The 26,050-nt window shown below is 34.1% G+C and overlaps 1 protein-coding gene across 6 annotated transcripts in view; it reads left to right on the plus strand.

Annotated features, from left to right (window-relative positions):
* Positions 1 to 26,050, plus strand: part of VPS13B (vacuolar protein sorting 13 homolog B) — a 767,339-nt gene that overhangs the window by 70,684 nt on the left and 670,605 nt on the right. For all 6 annotated transcript variants that reach the window (XM_035011614.1, XM_035011613.1, XM_035011619.1 and 3 more), the window contains 7 exons: positions 4 to 185; positions 3,632 to 3,806; positions 10,314 to 10,582; positions 17,379 to 17,474; positions 17,948 to 18,070; positions 18,539 to 18,676; positions 19,614 to 19,701. In XM_035011614.1, the coding sequence (XP_034867505.1) occupies positions 4 to 185; positions 3,632 to 3,806; positions 10,314 to 10,582; positions 17,379 to 17,474; positions 17,948 to 18,070; positions 18,539 to 18,676; positions 19,614 to 19,701 (1,071 nt within the window). The remainder of the gene's footprint in view (positions 1 to 3; positions 186 to 3,631; positions 3,807 to 10,313; positions 10,583 to 17,378; positions 17,475 to 17,947; positions 18,071 to 18,538; positions 18,677 to 19,613; positions 19,702 to 26,050) is intronic.

Below are 26,050 nucleotides of genomic sequence, written 5' to 3' on the forward strand. Positions count from 1 at the left end.
TAGCAACTGATCTGGTGCTGAGAAAGGTTATCAATTTTTCTGACTGTACAGTTTGTCTTGATAAACGAAATGCTAGTGGTAAAATAGAATTTTACCAGGATCCTTTATTGTATAAATGTTCCTTCAGAACTCGTCTGCATTTCACATATGATAACCTAAATTCCAAGATGCCATCTGTTATTAAAGTAGGTGTTTCTTTTTCTAGTAGTTGAGTTGCATATCTCCATTTTGTTTATTGGTTCTTGCAGGTGCTACTAAAGAAGAAATTAACCTCATAAAAATATATACCATTAGTTTTTGTAAGAGTTTTATTTCTATTTATAATTTTAGGTTTTATTGTTTATTATATTTTAAATCTTTCTGCATTGTGTGTTGTAGTAGAGAGATTTTGGGGACTTTTTTTTCTCCCTGTGACTGTAGTTTCCTTTATAGTTTGTCCAGCTGTTTCTTCATGTTTTTTTCTTTTAAATGGATAGAGGAAATCCTGTAAGAAGTGTAATTATACCCATAGTGGACTGAATATCAATGTATATTTCAATCCTTATAATTTATTTAACATGATCTGATAACTGTAGTTATTGTCCCCCTTAGATAACCTCATAAGGCTTAATATGCTGACCTAATATCTTTGTTTATTGGTTCAGGAAATTTTAGCTATTGATCTATGGATTCAGAATGTAATTAAAATCTTAGCATGTAGGAATTTTTTAGGTAATGTGAAAGCTTTTACTCCCAAGATAGTGGAACATATTTTCAACGTGTATAGTTAGTCTCTTAATGTAAATCTTGTGTTGTTTCCTTGTATAACAGTTTTCTAAACCTCTATCCATATATTAGTTTTTGAAAAAGAATTCACACAGTAGCTTGTGATCTTGTTAATAACTAAGTTTTAATGTGGAATGAATATTTATTGTTGAGTATCATGCCTTTGAATACTAAAGTGCTATAATGGAAAAGCTGCCCCTGAGTCTGAACACGGGTATTGACTACTGTGCCTAGTTGTACATGGATATATAACTTATTTTTTAATACTGTCTTTTTAAAAAGCATGTAACACTTTCTCTTTTAGGTAGCTTTACTGTATATTTATTCATGAAATCCACCTGTTTTTCTTTGGTAGTACTTCAGTCATCAGGGTTCTAGTTTTCTTCCCATTGTATACAGTGCACATCAATTTATTGAAATTCCGTTACTCTTTCCTTCTATTTTTGAATTAGCTTCTTTGCCAAAGATAAGCATAGAAAAATATTAATTCAATGGTATTGATGGCTCTGTCTCAGGATAATGGGCTTACTTTCCTTCTTTCACCTTGAACCTGCTAGAAACATTGGGGAACGTTAAGGATAAATTCAAGATACATTTTGACAGCAAGTAATGGATGCGTGTATGCCTTACAGTATAAAATAAACTTATTGATCATTAGTACAAATGTAATTGTACATTCTAGAATGTGGCTAAATTAGAGGAAAGTAAAAGTAAATGAATTTGAGGGAAACTTAGTGTTAGCATTTAAGTTTGTATTCTCAAAATGATTAGCCATGATATATCATCCTAAAAAGCATCTTAATATTAAGTAAGTTTGTTGACATGGGGTTTTTGACCCTGGTAATCACCAAATATGAGGTATCATTATGTTCAACTGAAATAAAATTGAATTTTTTATTAATACCATTGTGGTGTAAGATTTGCTATTTTGAGTTAGACCTATCATTCTTCTAACTCCTAGTCCTAGGAAGTATATATTAAAAGCACATGGTTAACCTCATTGATCACCTCAAAGAGAGGGGATTTCCCAGAATATTCCAGATGCTGTAATTATTCATTTAAGTCTCTCCCATATATTTAAGTGGTTTTTGAATTTATCTGTATTTTGGGTTGGCTTTTTATAATTTTCTATCTGTTGGAACGAATATGTCCTAGGGTTTGTGTCATCTGAGATATAGACTATATGGGTACATAAGTAACATGTCCCCTATTTTTGAAAATTTACTTTTTAAAAAAGTTTTTTAGAGATATGAAAGTCTGACCTAAATCTTTGACCACTTTCTGATTAATTCCTTTGGAAAGATTTTGGTAATTGCAAATATCTTAATAATGGGCTTAAATTTTTTTAAGGCCTGTGTTCTTTATTGCAAAATTGTTTCCAGAAAAATTTAACCAATGTATATGTTCATGAGCATCAAGGAGGGTTCCTATCCTTAAATATGATCATGTTAAAAAAATTGACAACTTGTTAAAATATATTTTAATTAACATTTGTTAGTGAAGTTAGATTTTTTAAAATATGTTCACTGGCCATTTGTTCTTTGAAAAATCCATTGAGGTTCTTTGTCCATTTTTCTATTAGGGATTAATCTTACTGATTTTAGAGATACTTTATCTACCATATATAAAATATATAAAATATCTTATATATTTTAAATGTATATGTTTGTGTATATTAGATGTACATATAATATATGTATATAAAAGGTTTATTCTTTGTCTGTTACTGGTTCAGCTAAGATGGCCTTTTGCTGGTGCTATTGGTGCCATACAATATTTTAAAAGGACGTGGTAGAGAAAAACCAAATTAAGAAGAGTTCGGCAGGCCTGCACTGCACACTCTCCACTCCTCCTACCAACCTTTTTCTTACCCTTTCTTGGTCTGTTCAGTGTATGATTTTTAAGTCAGTTTTAAGAAACCTGTATTCATAATTAAATATAGCCTTTTGCAACTTTCTTCCCCTTCAAATACAAATTTTTGTGCCTCTAACCCTAAAAATACGATGACTACTATTACTTTTTCATGTTTCATAAACCCTCAAATACCTTCCAAGAGACTTGGAAGTCAAAATAAACCTTCCAAGAGACTTGACTTTATGGCTTTATTGGTTTTATTCCATGTTTATATAACAGCAGGGAACATTACACTGAGACTATGTTTATATTCCATTAATGTCTTTCTATAAGGATAACTTTGATTGCTGTATATCCTATTTGTTAGTAATTAATCTTGTTTCTTATACCTGATTCATCTTACAAATTTTATGTCCTATTTAAATCTCTTAAAACTTGTTTGGAAAACTTTTCTGAACATGTATGTCACTTGGTTTTCCATATTTGACAAAGTTTTATTATGTTCATACTTCCGTAGTTGTAATGTTACTAATTTTCTCACTTAGGCTTTTAGAATGTGTATGTATTCTTTTTGGTTAATAAAGCTGGAAAGGGTGATTGAGGTTTTACTAAAATGACATTATGAAACTTTTATTCTTGGTGTGACAGAAATCTCTGATTGTGGGGGAGTGCTATCAAATTCTTCATATGAACAATGGAGTTGATATTTTGGTTCCATAACTTTATTTCTGGAAAAGTCTAGTGTGACTGTATCTTCTCATCATCATTTCTATTTATACTTATATAATTTGGCTTAGTACAGTTTCTATCTAAAGTTGGTTGGTCATTATAGCAAATTTAATTCCTAAGATATTAGAGTAAATTATTTTGGCTTACATATTGGAAATGTTTGGGACATTACTTTTCTCTTATGGTATTCTCTATTTTAGGACTTTTAACATTTATCTATTTATGTTAAAAGGTACTTCCTTTGAACATGCTTTTGTTGATGTGTTTATTTTTTCAAATACAGATTCATACTTTAGTAGAGAGTTTGAAACTTTCTATCACAGATCAACAACTGCCTATGTTTATCCGTATAATGCAACTTGGGATTGCTCTTTACTATGGGGAAATAGGCAATTTTAAAGATGGCGAAACGGAAGATCCTACCTGTCACAATAAAGATATGTTAGGAAACATTACAGGTAAATATAATAAAAACTTTATTTTTGAGCTATTGTTTGGATAGTGTTTTCACCATTGTGAAACTTAAAAAAATAAAACATTAGATTGAATTTTGCAGTGTTCTAACATGATGGGATGATTTTATTTTGGTGGTTTGACACTACTTGATTTTTTTTTTTTCTTTACATGCTGGATATTACTGTGATTTTTCTTTTTACATTCTAAAAATAACTTTAATATTTTTAATAGATATAAATGTTGGGAATGTACGTTATATAAAAGTTAAGGTAATGCACCATCAATATTTCCTAATAAATTGTGGTATTGGTAATTTTTTACGAAGGCTTACCAAGAGTTACAGCGGAGTTAGATATACTTAATTATTATATGTAATTATGTGTAACAACTATAGTTACACTTAATTAACTGTGTGCTTCATTGGAGGATACCTAGTTAATTAGAGCATTATTAATGGGCTATATATTTCATTGAAGGATGCTAGTGGGTTAACCTCAGTTATTCAGTTCATTATACTTTTACTAAAGTCTACTGAATGTACTGAACATTGGTAATGTAGGAAAACACAGAGATAAAAAGGTGTGTTCTCTTCCCTTAAAACCACAGTGAGCCATCACTTCAAGGCCACTGGCATGACTATAATCAAAAGACACATAATGACAAGTGTTGGCAAGATTGTAGAGAATTGTAACCTTTATGTTGATTGTGGGAATGTAAAATGGTATGGCTGTTTTGTGAAACAATCTAGTTCCTTAAAAAATTGAACATGGAATTACCATATGACCCAGCAATTCCACTCCTAGGTATATATGCAAAATAATTGATAACATATGTCCATAAAAACTCACATGTGAATATTAAATGGCAGCATTGTTCATTATAACCAAAAAGTGAAACAACCCAAATGTTAATCACCTGATGAATGGATAAATGATTGTGATATATCCATACTCTAGTATTATTCAGTCATACAAAAGAATGAAAAACTGATACATGCTACAACATGATGAACTTTGAAAATATCTTAAGTGAAAGCAGCCAGTCAGAAAGGAACACCTAGTATGATTCCGTTTATATGACACGTCCCTAATAGCCAATTCAATAGAAGTAGAAAGTAGATTAGCAGCAAGGGCCTGGGAGGGAGAAGGAAATGGGGATTGACTGCTAATGGGTAGAGGTGTTCTTTTTAGAGTGATGAAAATGTTCCAAAATTGGGTAGTGATGATGGTTGCACAACTTTGTGATTATACTAAAAACACTGAATTGTACACTTCTAAAGGTGAAATTTTGTATTTATAGCTTATGAAAAGCTGTTATCACCTTAAAAGCTTAGGGAATAACATTAATAAGTATATGTAAGTATAAAATATACCTTTATTTCACACTGGACAGTGAATTCCTGTTAGACAATGAAGTCCTGAAACAGGAATACTATCTAACATCTAGAGCAAAACCTAGCACCAGAAGGTGCTCACTTTTTTCCCAACATGCTATTATGACAAATTTCAAATATATAGAAAAGTAGAAAGCGTAGATTGTATAATGTTTTGTTAAATTTGTTTTATCATATAGCTGTTCATCTAACTTCTCTCTTCATCAGTTCAACCAGTGCTTCTGATGGCTTTCAGAGAGGGTTAGATATCCATACATTTCACCCCTAGACTTCAGCAGCATATTGTTACTAGAGTTTATATTTGGTAATGGTTCCTTTTATTTTTTTGAGGGTGTAATTTACAAAGTGAAATGCATAAATCTTAAGTATACTATTCAAGTTTTGAGAAATGCGTATACCTGTGTGATGTACAGCACCCATCAAGATACAGATTTATCAGTATCTCCAAAAACTTCTCTTTTGCCCCTTTCTAATCATTCCCACATCCCCCACTTTCACTCAGGAAAACACTGTTCTGAATTAAAAAAAAAAAGTTCTGTTGATTTTAGAATTTCATATAAATCAAGTCATATAGTATGAACTCTTATGAAAGGATTCTTTCATTAAACATAGTATTCTTTTTTACTTTTATTTTTACTTAAAACTTTATTTTTTTGAGCAGTTTTAGGTTCACAGCAAAATTGAATAGTAGGTACAGAGATTTCCCATATACTCCCTGCCCTAACACATATACTACGATTGTTGCAACTACATTGATACATCATTGTATCAATAGTTTACATTATGGTTCATTCTTGGTATTTGACATTCAGTGGGTTTCGGCAAATGTATAATGACGTATGTCTATCATTTTCGTTTCATACAGAGTATTTTCACTGCCGTGAAGGTATAATATTTTGGGGATTCATCTGTGTTGTTGCATATATCAGTAGTTCTTTCCTTTTTATTTCTAGGTACATTGTATGAATATACCATAGTTTATTTTAGCCATGTTCCTGTTGATGGATATTTGTGTTGTTTCCAGTTTTGGCTGCTATAAATAAAGCTGTCCTGGACATTCTTCTACAAGTCTCTTGTAGACCTGTGCTGTACTTTCTCTTGGGTAGAATTGTGGAATTGTATGTTGAGGTTGTGCCAGGTGTGGTGTTTTACATCCCCCACAACATTGTAGGAGAGTTCCAATTGTTCCACATCTTTGACAGCATTTGGTGTTACCTGTCTTTTTTTTTGCTTTTTGCCATTCTGATGGATGTGTTGTGGTATCTCATTGTGGTTTTAATTTGCATTTCATTGATGAGCAGTTATTTTGAAGGTTTTCATGTGGTTATTGACCATTAATATATTTACCTTTGTGAAGAGTATGTTAAATATTGGCCTATTTTTAAACCTTTGTTGGGTTTCATTACTGATTCATAATTTTTTAATATATTCTGAATTCAAGTCCTTTGTCATAAACATGTTTTGGGGATATTTTTTGCCGGCTTGTGACTTGACTAATTCATTTTTTAATAGGTGTCTCGAGCAGTTTTAAATTTTGATTAAATGTAGATTTCAAATTTTTCCTTTATAACTGTTTTGTTCTGTCCTCTAAGAAGTGACAGGTTTTTCTTCTATGTTAAAAAGGGGAGAAAGCAACTCTTTTTTTTTTTTATTTTTATTTTTTTAAAGATTTTATTTATTTATTTGAGAGAGAGAGAGAATGAGAGACAGCATGAGAGGGAGGAGGATCAGAGGGAGAAGCAGACTCCCTGCCGAGCAGGGAGCCCGATGCGGGACTCGATCCAGGGACTCCAGGATCATGATCTGAGCCGAAGGCAGTCGCTTAACCAACTGAGCCACCCAGGCGCCCCGAAAGCAACTCTTTTTGCTTGCAGAGTAGTCAGAATTAGTTTTCTCATCTGTCTAAAGCAGGGATCCTTTTATTGTGGGTGCTGTGGATGCCTTTGACACTCTGGTCAAGCCTGTGAATCTCTTCTCAGAAGGTTTTAAGCATCTTGATTATGATATGCCATGGTATCCTTTCTTTATGTTACTTGTGTTTGGAATACATTAAGGTTTTTAGGTCTGTGGGTTTATAGTTTTCATATATATTTAGAAAATTCGTGGGCATTATTTCTTGAACTATTTTTCAGTTCTTCTCTCTCCTTTGGAGACTAATTACATGTGTATTAGGCTTCTTGAAGTTCAGCAGAGCTCTTTGATGCTCTTGTTCATTTTTGTTCTTTTCCTTTTTCTTTTGTTTGATTGTTGAGAGTTTCTATTTCTGTTCTTGCTCACTAATCTTCTGTATCTAATCTATTAATCACAGCTAGTTTATATTTCATCTCAGATACTGTATTTTTCATCTCTAGAAGTTGTTTGGATTGTTAAAAAAGATACCTTATTTCTCCTTGTTTATGCTTTCTTAAATACCTCATTTATATAGACTTTTTTCTTTTAATTTTCTTAAAAATTAAAATAATTTTTGGGACCCCTGGGTGGCCCAGTCGTTAAATGTCTGCCTTCAGCTCAGGTCATGGTCCCAGGGTCCTGGGACCGAGCCCGGCATCGGGCCTCCCTGCTCGGTGGAGAGCCTGCTTCTCCCTCTCCCACTCCCCCTGCTTGTGTTCCCTCTCCCGCTGTCTCTATCTCTGTAAAATAAATAGATAAATAAATAAAATAAAAATAAAATAATTTTTAATTTGATGCCAGACATTGTGAATTTTATCTTGTTGGATGCTGGATATATTTATATACAGCAAAAAGTTAAGTTACTTGGAAATAATTTAATTCACTTGTCTTGCTTTACATGTTTTTTAGTTGAGATTAGAGCCGCCATTAGCTTAAGGCCAATTTTGTCTCACTACTGACACTTAGCCTCTTGAATACTTTCTTGATGCCTGATGAATTAAAGGTTTTTTCTTTCTTTCTGCTGAGATCACAAACTAGTCCCAATTTTGTGTAAGTCTTGGGGGTGGTTTTCTTGTTTGTTTGTTTTTTTTTTCCCTCTGGTGGTTCTTTTAGTAGCCTCAGTAGTTTCCCTGCATGAAATTGAGTAATTAGCTGAGTCCTGGAGTGGGACCCTCTGCAGATATGAGGAGCTTTCTGTGAACAGGTCTTGTTCAGAGATGAGTGAACACACATTTTGATATTCTGAGATAGCTTCACAAGTGATGTTTGATCTGATTTTTGTAGGTTTTACAGTTGATGGTGATGTAACTTATTTGTTACTTATATTTATAATTAAACTATGCAACTGCAGTTTGTTACCTACATTCATAATTAAAAGTGCTACATTTTAAATAATATATATTTTTCCATTGAGATTCATGAAGTTCCTGACTTCTGTCAAAGGGCTCCAGATTAAGATGCACTCTTCTGAAGGAAAAGAATATTTTAAGAAATTCTAGCCAGAGATTAGGGAGATGCTTTTCTCTTTTCAAGGCTCTTATTGATTCTTTCTGCAAGGCAGTGAGCAAAGATTTGAAACTTCAGAAGCATCTTTCATCAAAATACCTAATTTTTAATTAATAAGTATAAATTACAGTGGCTGGTTTTTAGTGATGTTTCTTTTGTTCCACAAGATCAAGCAGTGTTTTAATGGTTTAGACAACCGAGGTCAAGAGTCCAGCCCTGTGGACTCAACCTGGTCACTGCTTCCTGGGTAGAGGTGGTCTGACTTGTTTTATAACTGAGATGATCATTGATGATGTCCAATTTGAGGTCTTACCTCAGTTGATAACAGGCTTTACTTATTCCCCTATAGAAAGTGATAAAATGTTTATGGTTAAACAGCAAGATATAAGGATTATACAAAATACTTTTTGGATTTATAATTTTTATAATTTATTTTGAAGTAAAATGGCTAAAGTTTCTTAGTACTGTATGTTAGGTTCTTTAGTTACTACTTACCATGTCTTTTCCTTCCCAGATGAACTAAGGTAAGTGGCCATGTTTCATAAACTATACATATAAGATATTCCAAGAGTCTCTTGTCATGAGGATTTAAAAAGTTATGAGGTTTTTCTAGCCAGAAATCCGGCTCTCAATGAAGATGATATTTAATGGAGTATATGTGTCATAGATTTATCACTGAAGAGTAAATAATGCTTGAATCTGTTGGAGACTGCTTGTACCACAAATTTTCTAAAAAGTAATGTTTTTTCTAAATTCCATGATAGGCTTTTTTTGTTTGTATTGTTAGGATAATGTTAATGGACTTTGATGCAGTTTGTCTTTACGAAGGTGGAATGAGTTGGAGTGGTTGGACTCTAAATCCTTTGCCAATTTCTAACCAAGTGAAAGTAATTTGCTATAATTTTTTCATATGTAGAATAGGAAAGTTACTAATTTATGTTCCTACTAATAAGAATCACCAACACTATTTTTTTTAGCTTCACATAGGAATAATTCTATTATAATATTTACTTTCATCTTTAGGGATAGTTCTTTTTGGGGGTGGTGTATTTTGCCTAGGAGTGCCTGACATTTCTTTATTGGGTACATCAGGAATTAAAGAATTTTTCTTGGATATTTCTGACACTGTGTTTCTGAAAAAAGTCAGTTTTTCAGCACTTAGCCTTATTTTGGGGAGGAAGTTTTTAATTAGTGGAATGCTAAAGAATGAATTGATTCTTTGTATTTAGCAAATACATTTAGAATTATGTTATAAACTATGCCCTATATTGTGGACTATGAAAGGGGATTAGCATAGTACAACATATAGAAACTTGAAAGTAGTGGGGTGCCTGGGTGGCTCAGTCAGTTAAGCGTCTGCTTTTGGCTCAGGTCATGATCCCAGGGTCCTGGGATTGAGCTCTGCATCACATCAGGCTCCCTGCTCAGCGAGGAGCCTGCTTCTCCCTCTCCTTCTGCTGCTCCCTCTGCCTGTGTTCTCTTGCGTGTGTGCTCTTTCTCTCTTCCAAGTAAATTTAAAAAAATCTTTGAAAAACAAAACAAAACACCTTGAAAATAGTAATGATATATTATGGATTTCAAATAATAACCATTGTGTAACTTGTTTATAATTATATGTGGAAAGAAGGATGTGGGAGAAATATTTTTATAGAATTTACATTCCTAATTTTCCTTTTAGTTAAATCCTCTTGATTTATTTAAAATGACTTTATTTTGATAGGTGCCGAGGATGAAACAAGAATAGATATGCAGTATCCTGCTCAGTACAAAGGCCAAGAGCTGTATTCACAGCAAGAGGATGAACAGCCACAGGGATGGGTATCGTGGGCCTGGTCATTTGTGCCTGCAATTGTGAGTTATGATGATGGTGAGGAAGACTTCCTTGGGAATGATCCTACATCAACTACACATCAGCAAAAAGCACAGATTTTGAGGGATCCTATTGTGTCTATAGGATTTTATTGTACAAAGGCAACTGTGACTTTCAAAGTAGGTTTCCTCTTTCTTGCTCTTCATATTTTTTGCAACTTTAATGGATAAATTTTGATTTCTCCAAAGGATCTAGTTTCAAGTTTGTTTTACACTTACATGTAAGATAGTCTAGTAATCTTTACTTCATAAAATTATGTTCCCTCGTGTGACTCTGAATTTTGATCTTTTTCTATCAGTTTCATGGAAAGTTTCTCTTCCCACTGAATCTTTAAATTGGCAAACAAAGATGCCTTTATATTTCCATTTAAGAAGAATTGCAGTAAAACCTCTCCCATGAATTCATATATACCTTCAGTTACTGTTTGATCTCTGGCTCTCCTTCGTTACAAAATTTCTTTAGAGGGCTGTTTACATAAAATTTCACTCTTTCCTCACCCTTTTACTCTTTGAGATAGTCCTATTTCTTTTCTAGGTCCTCATTTAACTCGGTTTTTCAGCAGTGTTTCACATACTTTGACTACTTTCTCCATTAACAAATACATGTAAAGTATATAGTCAAAAGAGACCATATAATAGATATTTTCCAGTTAAAGAATAGTAAAGTGAGCACTGTAGTTTTTTTATATTAAGTTTTTAATTCCAGTTAGTTAATATACAGTGTTACATCACTCAATGCTCATCACAAGTGCCCTCCTTAATTCCCATCACCTATTTCACCCATCTCTCCACCCACCTCCCCTCTGGGAACCATTGGTTTGTTCTCCGTAGTTAAACAAACATAGTTAAGTTTGTTCTCTACTGTTTCTTGGTTTGTCTCTTTTCTCCCCGCTTTGCTTGCTTGTTTACTCATAAGTGGCTTAAAATCCACATCAGTGAAATCTCTGACTGGCTTATTTCGCTTAGCATTATACCCGCTAGTTCTGTTCATGTCATTGCAAATGCACGATTTCATACTTTTTAATGGCTGAATACTCCATTGCATACACACACACACAACCCACATCTTCTTTATTCATCAGTTGATGGGCACTTGAGCTGCTTCCATAATTTGACTATTGTTAAATAATGCTGCAGCAAGCATAGAAGTGCATGTATCCCTTTGAATTAGGAACACCCTTTTATTTTAAGAAATATAAAATTATTAGTACTTCAGCAGCCTGTGTGTGTTCTTGGATCATATGTTGTCTTATTTGCCCCTCAGTTATAGCCCAAACTTAATTCCGAGTATTTATTTCTTGGCTTTTTAAAATAGTATTATCACACATGTAATATCTTTGAACAGTATCTAATTCATTCAATAAATACATACTAATGCCTTCTATATGCCAGGCTGTTTTGTCTTTAAGGATACCCAGTGAACAGATGAGATAAATATCCCTGCCTCTTAAAATATAAATTGTCATTATATGCAAATAAGCTATTTAGTATACTCATTTATGAAAGGGTCCTGTAGAAAAAATAAAGAGGGAACAGGAATAGTGAATGTGTCCATTAGATAGGAAGGGATTATGCAATTTACAATTGGGTGATCAGGGAAGGCCTTAATGGGAAGGGGATCTTTAAGCAAAGACTCATGAAAGAAAAAGCTTTGTAGATATATAGGAATTAACATTCTAAGAATAGCAAATGGGAAGACCCCAAAAGTTGAAGGAATAGTAAGGAAGCCAGTGGGGCCAGAGCAGAGTGGGCTAAAATGGAAGTAGTATGAAATCAGGTCAGAGAGGTGAGGGGTTGGGGAGAGATCCATAAATTGTAAAAGTTTGTAGGTCATTTTAGGTTAGGGTCTTTGTCATTAATCCTGAGCGAGATAAGAAGTTTTTGGACAATTTTTAGCATAGTAGTTACAAGACGATTTATGTTTTAAACTGCATCACTCTGGTTGCTGTGTTGAGAATAGATTATAGGGAGCAAAAGCAGAAATAAGATCAGACAGAGATGATAGGAATTTGCAAGCAGAAGATAATGATTGCTGGACTAGGATGAAATGAAAGCAAGGGGGAGGTGGTGAAATGTAACTGGATTTTGGATGTGTTTTGAAGGTCAAGAGGACAGAACTTCCTGATAGATTTTATTGTGAGACATAAATGAAGAGTATCTAAGGATGGTTCCTGAGCAACTAGAAGAATTGAGTTTGGGTTTTTTGACATAAGGAGGACTGCGAGAGGATTAGGTTTGAGATAAAATCAGGAGTTTGGTTTTGGACAAGTTTAAGATGCACACTGTATATTCAAGTACAGCTGTCAGGTTGGATTAATGAATCTAGAGTTCAGATTAGAAGTTTGGTCTGGGTATATAAGTTTGAGAGTCAGGATTTCATTAAGACTGGAATCAGTGTGTGTGTGGGTGTGTGTATATACACATACATACATATATAAAGGAGAGGTTCTAGGGCCAAGCTCTGCGGCACTGTGATGTTAATTATTTGGAAAGAAAAGGCAGAAATAGCATGGGAAACTGAAAATAAGTTAGGCAGAAAACCAAGAGTGTCTATCTGGAAGCTGAGTGCCACAAATGTCTTAAAGTTGAACAAGTAGGTCATTTGTGAGAATGGATTATTGGATTTGGCATTGTGGGAATTGTTGGTGATCTTGACTAGAGCAGTGATTTGACAGTGGTGGGATCTTAGTTGGAGTTGGTTAAAAGCAAATGTGAACACTCGTGGGAATTTAAAATGGTGCAGTCACCGTGGAAAACAGTTTGGTGGTTCCTTGAAACGTTAAACTTAGAATCATATGACCCAGCAATTCCACTTGTAGGTGCATACTCAAAAGAATTAAGCTGTGCTCAAATAGATGTACACAAATGTTCATAAAAGCACGTTTACAAAGGCCAAAAAAGTTGAAACAACCTGGGGCGCCTGGCTGGCTCAGTTGGTAGAGCATGCAACTCTTGACTCTTGAGCTCCACGTTGGGTATAGAGATTACTTAAACAAACAAAAACCCTAAAAAAAAAGTTAAATGTTCATCAGTGGATGAAAGAATAATTTTCAGAAAATTGAGGATAGTCTTTTTTGGTAGTACACCGAACTCAGTGGTAATTTTTAAAAAGGCTACTTGTATCTCCAACTCTTGGAAATTGCCAGTATATATTTAACAAATAAATCCTCTTTCCTTCTGCCTATCTCCTCATCTGCTTGCCACCTTCCAAAATTTTGGGATCCTCTTTTAGATTTTATTTCTTTAATTTTATTTGTCTTTGTTGGATTATTATGAAGGCATTTTTCTGAAGGAGATAAACTCATGGGTCCAGCCTGTGAAGTAGTATTCCAGGTATTATTCCAGGTAACTTGTTAGGTACTGGAAATGTAGCACAGGGAAAAAAAATCAGGTTTTTGCTCTCATGGTGTTTTTAATTTGGCTTGGATTGTTTACTTGAAATAAATTTTTTAAATCAGTGGTAAAGGTATACAATTTATAACTACACCAGATAGTAGATTAAAAATACTTCAAGTAAATAGTCTTTAATTTAAAGACTTTTCTAATTAAAACCATTAAGTATTTTCTAATATGACAAACCCTGAAAGATGTAGAAAATGAATTTTAGCAAAATATGAGCTTGATTGACTTAAAAGATTTTTTTGGTAATAAAGTTTGGGGCAAAAATGATAAAAATACATTAGCTGTGCTATTTTACATTTCTGAATTCTTCTATGGAACAATTTATTTTTTATTATAAATTTCATAATTGAAATTCACTGATCTAGCTTTGATGAAAATAATATCAGCCTGTAAAATTAAAAATAATAAAATTTTTAAAATAGATAATAGAAAAACCGGGGTGTCTGGGTGGCAAGGTCGGTTGAGCATCTGACTCTTGATTTTGGTTCAGGTCATGATCTCGGGGTTCTGGGATGGAGCCCTGTGTTGGGCTCCATGCTCAGCATGGAGTCGGCTTGAGATTCTCTCTCCCTCTGCCCCTCCCACGTGTGCTGTCTCTCTCTCTCTTTCTCAAATAAAACATTTAAAAAATTTTTTTAATTTTTAAATTTTTTAAAAAGATTTTATTATTTGACAGAGAGGGACATAGCGAGAAAAGGAACACAAGCGGGGGGTAGTGGGAGAGGGGAAGCAGGCTTCCCGCGGAGTGGGGAGCCCGATGCGGGGCTCGATCCCAGAACCCTGGGACCATGAGCCAAAGGCAGACGCCTAACGACTGAGCCACCCAGGCGCCCCTCAAATAAATAAAATCTTAAAAAAAATAAAATATATAATAAAAAAGCCAACCATTGCTAACTATTATTACATATATTGTCAATTTTATTTTTTAAATTAAAATTTTTTTGCATGATATATCTCTGCATTTAATAGAGGTTTTTGGCAATAATGATTTTGATTGCATTAATTGTAAGTATAAATATTCAAGCTTAAATTCTAAAAGATATAAACATCTTAGTAATGACAGCATGAATTAACGTTTTGTTGAGAACTTAAGTTATACTTAAAACTTTTCTTGGTGTAATTTTTTTTTGAGTGTAGTTGACACACAATGTTATATTAATTTCAGCTGTACAGCATAGTGCTTCCACATCTCTATACCTTATGGTATGCTCGCCACAAGTGTAGCTACCATCTGTCACCATACAATGCTATTACAGTGTCTTTGATGATATTCCCTATGCTGTGCCTTTTATATTCATTCCCATGACTTGTTTGTTCCGTAATGGAAGCCTGTATATCCTATTCTTCTTCATCCAATTTTGCCCATCCCCCCACACCTCTCCCCTCTTAGAACCATCAGTTTGTTCTCTGTATTTATTGGTCTGATGATTCTTTTTGTTGTTCATTTGTTTTTTAGATTCCACATATGCATTAAATCATATGGTATATTGCCAGTTTTAGATGATCCAGAAGTTATTTTTAATATAAGTTTGCGAGGGAATTTAAGGATTGCTAGTAAAGTTCTGTCTTTTCTGGTGACTTTTGCATACTTATGTTCAATTTTTTTTTTAAGATTTTATTTATTTATTTGACAGAGAGAGCGAGAGAGGGAACACAAGCAAGGGGAGTGAGAGAGGGAGAAGCAGGCTTCCCGCAGAGCAGGGAGTCCAATGTGGAGCTCTATCCCAGGACCCTGGGATCATGACCTGAGCCGAAGGCAGATGCTTAATGACTGAGCCACCCAGGCACCCCACTTATGTTCAGTTTGAAATTATTCTGGTATATTTCTCTTCATTGATGAGAAGAATTGTATTAAACTGAGTCAGAATAGTTTGTATTTAAATATAAAACTTTTATAGACTTTTAGGGCAGTAGTTGTCATTAGGTAATACATCTTTTAAAAAATTTAGAACATTTATGTTTCTAAGGTTTCTCTAAGGGAAATATGTTAAGATTTAAGAGGAAAACAGAATTCATTGTTCAGCTTGGATTTAAGGAATGTATGGAATTAATTTGTGGTTCATATTTTGGTCAGAAAATAAGGTCATGTTTCTACATTAGCATTCTGAACAGTTGATATCAATCCAACAAAAATCATGCCAAATTAAATGTAGCATTTAAGAAATCATGTTGAAGATTGTTCTTGTAATGTTTGAGTCCTTTTAATCAATTAATTGCTTTTTCTTTACAGTAATTGTAGACAGCTGAAGGGTGATCAAGTTTAAAATACTGAATTTTACTTGAGCATTTTATAGAATTGTACTTTAAAATAATGACATTGTATACTAGTTCTAGAAGCATCTAAAAAATAAGGGCTTATATATAAACTTTTTGTTACAAAGAATGAGAATAATTAGTTGATTTTAAATATAAAGAAGTTATCATGCTTAAAATTATAACTTTTTGGTTTAATAAGTTCTATTTGACCTAAATTAAATACTGTTTTGTTTTTTTTTAATGTGATCTTTGACTTTGCCTTAATGTTTGAATAATACATCCATTTCACAAGAGTAAGGAAGGGTCTCATTAGTAAACATGGGCAGAATACCTTTGAAAAAATAAAAACATTATTTTGGAACAGTTTTAGATTTACAGAAAACTTGCAACGTACAGAGAGTTCACGTAGACTCCTTACTCAGTTTCTCTATTGTTAATATCTTATGCTATCATAGTACATTTGTCCAGACTAGGAAGCCAGCACTGGTGCATTTCTTTTACATTCCAGAGTTTAACTAAATTTCATTATGTCGTTTTCTGTAACATGATCCAAACCAGGATACCACATTGCATTTAGAAAAGTACCTCTTAAAAATAATTTATCTCAGTTTGTCTAGATACATACAAGTAATGTGTTGTAAGCTTCAGGGGTGCAAGGCTTGTGGTGGTGGTGGTGGTTTTGGCAGCATCTAGATTAGTACTTACTAGCTGTCACTCATAAAGTATTTGCATGATCGAATGAGTCTGAGACACATACTTTGAAAGTAAACACCCATGAACCTACTTCCCTCATAGAGCTAAATGAAGTTTTGTTGAATTTGTGGGTATTTTAATAGTTTTCTTTTTGATGAAAAATTTGGGAGAAATTTTGGAAATGATTGAACTAACTCTGGTTGAATATGTATGGGATATAAAATGAATTGAGGTTAAAATATTGGCAGAATATATGAACCATTATATGAGACTGTTATAGCTACATAGCTTTTACCTTTTTAAGCAATATTGTTAAGACAAAGAAGTTGAATAAAAGGAGGATGGTATTTAAATTCTCTATTTGAGCTTACAGTGGCATATTCAACCTTTATACCATGGATAATCTGTTACAGCTGTTTTTGTTGCACCTGTTTTCCTGCTTAATAATTAAATTTCCCGAATCTTAAAATTGGCCCTGTTTCCATCAATTCATCATAATAAATGACAGTTTATTGCTATCTAATACTAATTTTACTTACTTAATGTTCCTATATTGTTTTCTTAGCTCACTGAAATGCAAGCTGAGAGTAGTTATTATAGCCCTCAGAAAGTAAAATCCAAAGAAGTATTGTGTTGGGAACAAGAAGGAACTACAGTTGAGGTAATCTTTCAACATTGAACATATATATTTAAAACTTTTTTGAATGGTCCTTAATGTTAATATTTAATAAATGCAGGCTTTTATCATAGTGGTATGTTTAAAATATATTCATGATTTTTTCTATCTTAGTCATCAGTAGTATTGGTTGAAATAATTATTACTTTAACAAAGATTCTACTGTAACATGCAACATGAATTCTTTCATTTTTTCATTTAACTTGTGTGAGCTCGTATGTATGTATAAGGTGCCAGTCAATGAGGATACAAAGATCTGAGGATACAGAGTTAAGTAAGATGTTTCTTAATTTAATAGGGTTTATGATCTGAGGAGAATAAATTTGGAAAGGCCATAATTCTAAAGAAGTTTCTACTAATTCAGAAATTCTACAAGGAAAGCCTGTAATTTTTTTTAAGCCTGGAACATTTTTATGAAATTCAAATTCTTAGTTCTAATGTTTCCTTCCCTCTTATAGGCCCTTATGATGGGAGAGCCTTTCTTCGATTGCCAGATTGGTTTTGTAGGCTGCAGAGCCTTGTGCCTTAAGGGAATTATGGGTGTTAAAGATTTTGAAGAGAGTATGAATAGAAGTGAAACTGTAAGTCAAATTCTCCCCCTCCCCCCCCCTTTTTTTGGATAGAATGCAGGGATAATGAAGTGCTTATTGAAGTGTTTAACTATACCAAAAAATCTGTTAGACTTCATATATCTTTGGCTTAAGAAAGGAACTTTACTGTTTTCCCCTGTAGGAAATTATAGAGCTCAGGGGAATTTAGAAAGTTGGTAGCACTTAACACCTGGACAGTAGTTCCAAATACTTTCCAATTCATAAATGTTTCTTCTTTCTTGTTTATGGCAGCTACTTGGAGTTCCTTTTTGGTTTGTTAAAATGTTCTTTGCCAAGAAAGGCAGTGAAATGGAGACAGAATTCCTTGTCTTTTTACAGGACTTCACATTGTAGTGATTTCTATTGACTACTGAATGGGTGTTATAAAATCACGGTTTTATTTTCTTTAACAGTTTAATGATTTTTCCTCCTGTTCAAAAATTTTGCATTTATTTTCAGGAAGCCTGTTTCTTCATTTGTGGTGAAAATTTGAGTATGAAAGGTTTGACATACCTTACAAATTCATTGTTTGATTACCGAAGCCCAGAAAATAATGGTACTCGTGCAGAATTTATCTTGGATGCAACTCATCATAAGGTCAGAGAATATATATTTGAGCCAATTTCTAGGCTGTGTTTGGGTGGATATTTTGTGTGAATACTTGTAATTGCCATTTTTCTTCTCGAGTAATACATTCTGAATGCTAGTTGTTTATTGAAGCATTTAGAATATTTTTGTCCAGCTTCTACATCTTAGAGAAGTTTGAAGAGTGCACATAGGTCTCTACTTCTATCTACTATGTAGCCAGTTAGTTTGTTTATCCATCCCCTACTGTTAAAATAGTCATAGAGGAAACTTGTAGAGTTATCTTTCAGTTGCAGTTACGTTTGGATATGGGATTAATAGGAGGAGATGAAGAATTTCACATTTTACTATGTATGTGTCTTAGTGTTTAATTTTTCATGTTAAATTAATGTACTTTTAGGGAATAAATTAAAAAATTCAAAGAAGTTTACCTGAAGATTAGTATAAAAGAATAAATAATATATATTTTAACCCTTTTTACTACATTTACTTTTGTAAAGAATTTAATTTTAATCTGCATATTTACCTATCTTTTCAATACTTTAGTATATCTTTAGTATTTGAGTTGTTTCATATAAGTGCACTGGAATAAATAAAGATTAAATATATTTCAGAGTATATATTGGACAGTTTTGTGATGGTGTTAAAGGTCAAGGGTGTACTATCCTATTCCATTATAGATATTCATTAACCGATAGACATTATTGATAAAGTGGTCAAAATGTCTAGTAGAATTATGGATGTCTTTTTGTGTTGTCTTTAGTAGAGTTAACATTACCTTTTTTAGAAGTGAATTCTTTGGATAGCCTTTGTTCTTTTGTTTTGGTAATCCTTTTAGTTGATACACATTGTATATAAGGATGTATGTTTGATTCTTGACCTGTCAGGTTTTAAACTCTGAAGTCTCTTCTGTACAATGTGTGTTCTGTTTGCTTTTCTTTGTTGGCAGGAGACATACACTGAAATAGCTGGAATGCAAAGGTTTGGGGCTTTTTACATGGATTACCTGTATATAATGGAGAACATCAGTGGCAAAGGTACTAGTTTCTTTCCATTATGTTTGCTTTTCCTTGGACAACAGAAACAAAAGACTCTTCAGAATCCGTTGATCCTTGACTGGCTATAATCTGTTAAATCAGATTTACCTTCTGGTACTTTGGGGAATGGAATAATTTTAATATCATGTTATAATTTTCTTAGACATTTAGATTCTTAATCCTTTCTTTGTGTAATTGATTGAGAAGACATTTTACATAGCCAATCAGATTTAGTTCTATTATGTACCAAATATTGAAGTTTTGATACATCAAATTTCATGTTGCATTAAGTTGTCAAAAAGCATAAACATTTCCTTTTCTGTGTTAAATACATTTTGAAGGTTATTTAGATATTTTTATTAAAAAACCTGTTGTTTCAAGCAGAATAGTGGAAATAAATTCTTCTGGAGATAATGGATACAGTCTTACATGTTTTAAAAGCAATCATATGTTTTTAAAAATTTAACTGATACTTTATGTGCTCATCAATATACTATATTGTGCTTATTTTCATCTTTTTTTCATATTGAAAACAGTGAAAATAAGTTAATCCTTTTTTGTTAATTTTTCATATATTGATTTTTGTGTGTTAGGTGATGAGTTTGATATAGTGAATGCCAAGAAGACCAAAGCATTTCTCAAGAAACTAATAGGTAGTGTTTCTACACTTAAATGAATGATTATAATATAGCACATTAAGAACAGTAGTTAAGATGGAGAGCTAAGAGAGGTCTAGGTCAGAAAGTGATTACTTTTATGTGTAGGGTTTAAAACTTCACAGAGGAGTTGATCTTGAAAGATCATTAAGTTTTGTAAGATGAAAACAGAAGGAAAGAACAGTAATTTTCTGCTTCCTCTTTTTGTAATGGATTTCTAAATGTTGGTGTTCTCATTGATCAAACCTTGGGTTTACTTTTTTCTTTAGATGCTTTCCTGACGTTCTCTCATTCTTTTCCATTGATTTAGTACCTTTAATATGTTGTTGATGCACATATTTATAATTTTAGTCCAGACTTCCTTAAGTTTAGAATTAAATATCCAATGCATACTTGATATTTTTACTTCTTTATGTGTCTCACAAATATTTCAAAACTGAAGGGGCGCCTGGGTGGCTCAGTTGTTGGGTGTCTACCTTTGGCTCGGGTCATGATCCCAGGGTCCTGGGATTGAGCCCCGTGTTGGGCTCCCTGCCTGGTGGGGACCCTGCATCTCCCTCTCCCACTCCCCTGCTATGTTCCCTCTCTCACTGTCTCTCTGTCAAATAAATAAATAAAATCTTTAAAAAACAAAAAACAAAAAACTGAGTATGTTCAAATGGAATTATTAAAATCCTTATGACTGTCTACTGCTTACTGCTTTTCCCTTAGTTTCAATATTCTTGTCTTGGAAAATTCTTCTTCTGTATTCTGGTTGCTCAAGCCAGAAACCTAGGAATCATCATGACCTACTTCTCCTCTCCTAGCTTCCAGTCCATCAACATATTTTTTGTCAAATTTCATCTACAAATCTATTTTATATTCGTTGACTTCTTGTAAACTCCACTGTTACCACTCTCATCCAATCTACTGTCCTCTCTACATTTTAATGGCTTTTTACTGGCTTCCTGCTTCTCACGAGCTTTCAGATTGGTTTAATTCTGTGCTTAAAACCCTCACTCACTGCTTTTGCATTGCTTTATTTACAAATTAAATTTAAATTGTGTATCAGATTTTAGTCTTGAGTTACTTGGAGAATAGTGATAACCACCAAGGAAGATAGAAACAAGTAAGATTTTTGGAGGAAAAGATGTGTTTTGACGTACCTGTGGATATTGAGGTAGAGATATTCAGTAACAAATTATATATAGGAAAGGGCAACTAAGAACTTTACAAATTGTTATAGTGTTGTAGTTACCAAATGTAAGATGGTAGGTTTCTTCTGGTTCAGTATGAAGTCTTCTGCATGTGTTATGGATTCCATATCTTGTGAGGAGGTAGAGTATCAAGTAGTTGTCCTTCAAGTGAAGGAAACCAAGCACTGAAAATTTTATTTGTGCATATGTTGCTTCTACACTTTCTAAAAGATAGAGACATAGTTGTATTTGCTGGGCTGCTTGTATATGTTCAGTATGAGAAACTGGTAGTTTGTTAACTTTTAAATTTTTCATATTTTCCACTTCGAAGAATAGGATACAATGTTATAAATATCTTAGTCCTTAACTTTTTTTCCAACAAACTATTAGATCATAACATACAAACAGAGAAGTTCTACACATTTATGTACAGAATAGCAAAGAATTATAATGGAAATACCTGTGTGTGATAAATTTAAATTATTTTTTGTCTTTGGTACTGAGACTAAAGATTGAACTGAAATCCTTTGTTTGAAATTACAGAAAAGTAATTTTTGAAAAAGTTATTAGAGTGGATATGGGGTTGCCTAGGTGGCTCGTCGGTTAAGCATCTGTGTTCAGCTCAGGTCATGATCTCAGGGTCCTGGGATTGAGCCCCACATCAGGCTCCCTGCTCAGCGGGGAGTCTGCTTCTCCCCCTCCCTCTAATCCTCCTCCCTGCTTAAGCTGTCTCTCTGTCTCAAATAAATAAATCTTAAAAAAAAAAAAAAGAAAGTGTGGATACAGAACTTTTGTGTTTAATTGGGCCTTTCTATATTCTAAAGGTATTAAGTGCTAGGAAGCCTTACTTTCCTGTTTCTGTTTGAAGAAACAAAATGGCTTAAGAATTAGAAATTACCGGGGCTGAGGAGTTCAAGATGGCAGAGGAGTAAGAGACTGCAGTTTGGTCCCAGGAATTCAGCTTAGATAGCTATTAAATCATTCTGAACATCTGCAAACTCAACAGAGATCTAAGAAAAGAATTGCTGCAACTCTACAAATAGAAAAGCGAACACTTTCTGCAAGAATGACAAGATGGAAAAACCATCTCAAAAAAGAGAACAAGAGGGAGTACTGACTGCCAGGGACCTAATCAGTATGGTATAAGCAAGATGTTGGAATTAGAGTTCAGAATACCGATTATAAAGATACTAGCTGGGCTTGAAAAAAAGCATAGAAGACACTAGAGAATCCTTTTCTGGAGAAATAAAAGAACTAAAATCTAATCAAGTTGAAATCAAAAAGGCTATTAATGAGATGCAATAAAAAAATGGAGGCTCTAACTGCTAGGATAAATGGGGCAGAAGAGAGAATTAGTGATATAGAGGACTAAATGATGGAGGATAAAGAAGCTGAGAGGGACACCTGGATGGCTCAGTTGGCTAAGTGTCTGCCTTCAGCTCAGGTCATAATCCCGGGGTTCTGAGATTGAGTCCCACATCGGGCTCCCTGCTCAGTGGCAGCCTGTTTCTCCCTCTGCCTGCTGCTTCCCCTGCTTGGGCGCACTCTCTCTATGACAAATAAATGAATAAAATCTTTAAAAAAAAAAAAAAAAGCTGAGAAAAAGAGATAAACAACTATTGGATCATGAGGGGAGAGTTCAAAAGATAAGTGATACCAGAAAGCGAAACAATATTAGAATAATTGGGATCACAGAAGAAGAGGAAAGAGAGAGTGGGGCAGAAGGTATATTGGAGAACTTATAGCAGAGAACTTCACTAACTTGGGTAAGGAAACAGGCATTCAAGTCCAAGAGGCACAGAGAACCCTCAAAATCAATAAAAATAGATCAACACCTCAAAGTATAATAGTGAAATTTGCAAATCTCAGAGACAAAGAGAAAATCCTGAAAGCCGCTTGGGACAAGAGGTCTGTAACCTACAAGGGAAAACATTAGACTGGCAGCAGACCTATCCACAGAGACCTGGCAGGCCAGAAAGGACTGACATGATATATTCAGGGTACTAAATGAGAAAAATATGCAGCCAAGAATACTTAATCCAGCAAGGATGTCATTCAAAATAGAAGGAGAGATAAAAAGCTTCCAGGAAGAACAGAAACTAAAAGAGTTTATGATCAGTAAACCAGCCCTGCAAGAAATATTAAAGGGGATCCTTTAAGTGAAGAGAGAGCCCAAAGTAACATAGACCAGAAAGGAACAGAGACAATATACAAAAACAGTGACTTTACAGGTAATACAATGACACTAGCTCCCTATCTCTTAATAGTTACCCTGAATGTAAATGGGCTAAATGCCCCAATCAAAAGACACAGGGTATCAGATTGGACAAAAAAGCAAGGCCCATTGGTATGTTGTCTGCAAGAGACTCATTTTAGACCCAAAGACACCTACATATTGAGAGTGAGGGAGTGGAAAACCATTTATCATGCTAATGGACATCAAAATAAAGCTGGGGTGGCAGTCTTTATATCAGACAAATTAGATTTTGAACCAAAGACTAATAAAAGATGAGGAAGGCCACTATATCATAATTAAAGGGTCTATCCAACAAGATCTAACAATTGTAAATATTTATACCCCTAATATGGGAGCAGCCAATTACATAAACCAATTAATAACAAAATTAAACACTTTGATAATAATACAATAATAGTAGGGGACTTTAACACCCTCCCCACCCCCCGCAATGGACAGATCATCTAGGCAGAAGATCAACAAGGAAACAAGGGCTTTGAGTGACACACTGGACCAGATGGATTTCACAGATATGTTCAGAGCATTTCATCCTAAAGCAACAGAATACACATTCTTCTTGAGTGCATATGGAACATTCTCCAGAATAGATTACATACTGGGTCACCAATCAGGTCTCAACCGGTACCAAAAGATTGGGATCATTCCCTGCATATTTTCAGACCACAATGCTTTGAAACTTGAACTCAGTCACAAGAGTACATTTGGAAAGAACTCCAATACATGGAGGCTAAAGAACATCCTACTAAAGAATGAGTGGGTCAACCAGGAAATTAAAGAGGATGCCACCAAAAAGGAGAATTACAGACCAATATCCTTGATGAACATGGATGCAAAAATTTCCACCAAAATACTAGCCAATAGGATCCAACAGTATGTTGAAAGGGTTATTCACCACGACCAAGTGGGATTTATTCCCAGGCTTTACAAGCATGGTTCAACATCCACAAATCAATCAATGTGATACACTACATTAATAAAAGAAAAGACAAGAACCATATCATCCTCTCAATAGATGCAGATAAAGCATTTGACAAAGTACAGTGTCCTTTCTTGATTAAAACTCTTCACAGTGTAGGGATAAAGGAGACCTACCTCAATATCATAAAAGCCATGTATGAAAAGCCCACAGTGAATCTCGTTCTCAATGTAGAAAAACTGAGAGCTTTTCCCTAAGGTCAGGAACACAGCAGGGATGTCCATTCTCACTACTGTTGTTCAGCATAGTACTAGAAGTCCTAGCTTCAGCAATCAGACAACAAAAAGAAAAGGCATCTGACTCGGCAAAGTAGAAGTCTCACTCTTCACAGATGACATGAGACTTTGTGGAAAACCCAAGAGACACCACCCCAAAATTTCTGGAACTCATACAGGAATGCAGCAAAGTGGCAGGACATAAAATCAATGCACAGAAATCTGTTGTATTTCTGTACACTAACAATGAGAAGAAAGATAAATTGAGTCAATCCCATTTATAATTGCGCCAAAACCCGTGAGATACCTAGGAATAAACCTAACCAAAGAGGCAGAGGATCTGTACTTGGAAAACTATAGAACACTCATGAAAGAAATTGAGGAAGACACAAAGAAATGGAAAAACATTCCATGCTCATGGATTGGAAGAACAAATATTGTTAAAATGTCTATGCTACCTAGAGCAATCTATACATTCAATGCAGTCCCTATCAAAATACTGTCAACTTTTTTCAGAGAGCTGGAACAAATCCTAAAATTTGTATGGAACCAGAAAAGACCATGAATGGCCAAAGGAATGTTGGAAAAGAAAATCAAAGCTGGTGGCACCACAGTTCCGGACTTCAAGCTCTATTACAAAGCTGTCATCATCAAGACAGTATGGTACTGGCACGAAAACAGACACATAGATCAATGGACCAGAATAGAGAGCCCAGAAGTGGACCCTCAACTCTATGGTCAACTAATCTTCGACAAAGCAGGAAAGAATGTCCAGTGGAAAAAAGACAGTCTCTTCAACAAATGGTGTTGGGAAAATTGGACAGCCACATGCAGAAGAATGAAACTGGACTTTTCTTAAAATGGACTCAAAATGGATGAAAGACCTAAATGTGAGACAGGAATCCATCAAAATCCTAGAGGAAAACACAGTCAGCAACCTCTGTGACCTCGGCCACATCAAGTTCTTGCTAGACACATCTCCAAAGGCAAGGGAAACAAAGGCAAAAATGAACTATTGGGACTTGATCGAGATAAAAAGCTTTTGCACAGCAAAGGAAACAGTCGACAAA

This window comes from Mirounga leonina, unplaced genomic scaffold (genome assembly GCF_011800145.1).
Source record: "Mirounga leonina isolate KUSES-001 unplaced genomic scaffold, KU_Mleo_1.0 Mir_165, whole genome shotgun sequence".
Taxonomy (NCBI): Eukaryota; Metazoa; Chordata; class Mammalia; order Carnivora; family Phocidae; genus Mirounga; species Mirounga leonina.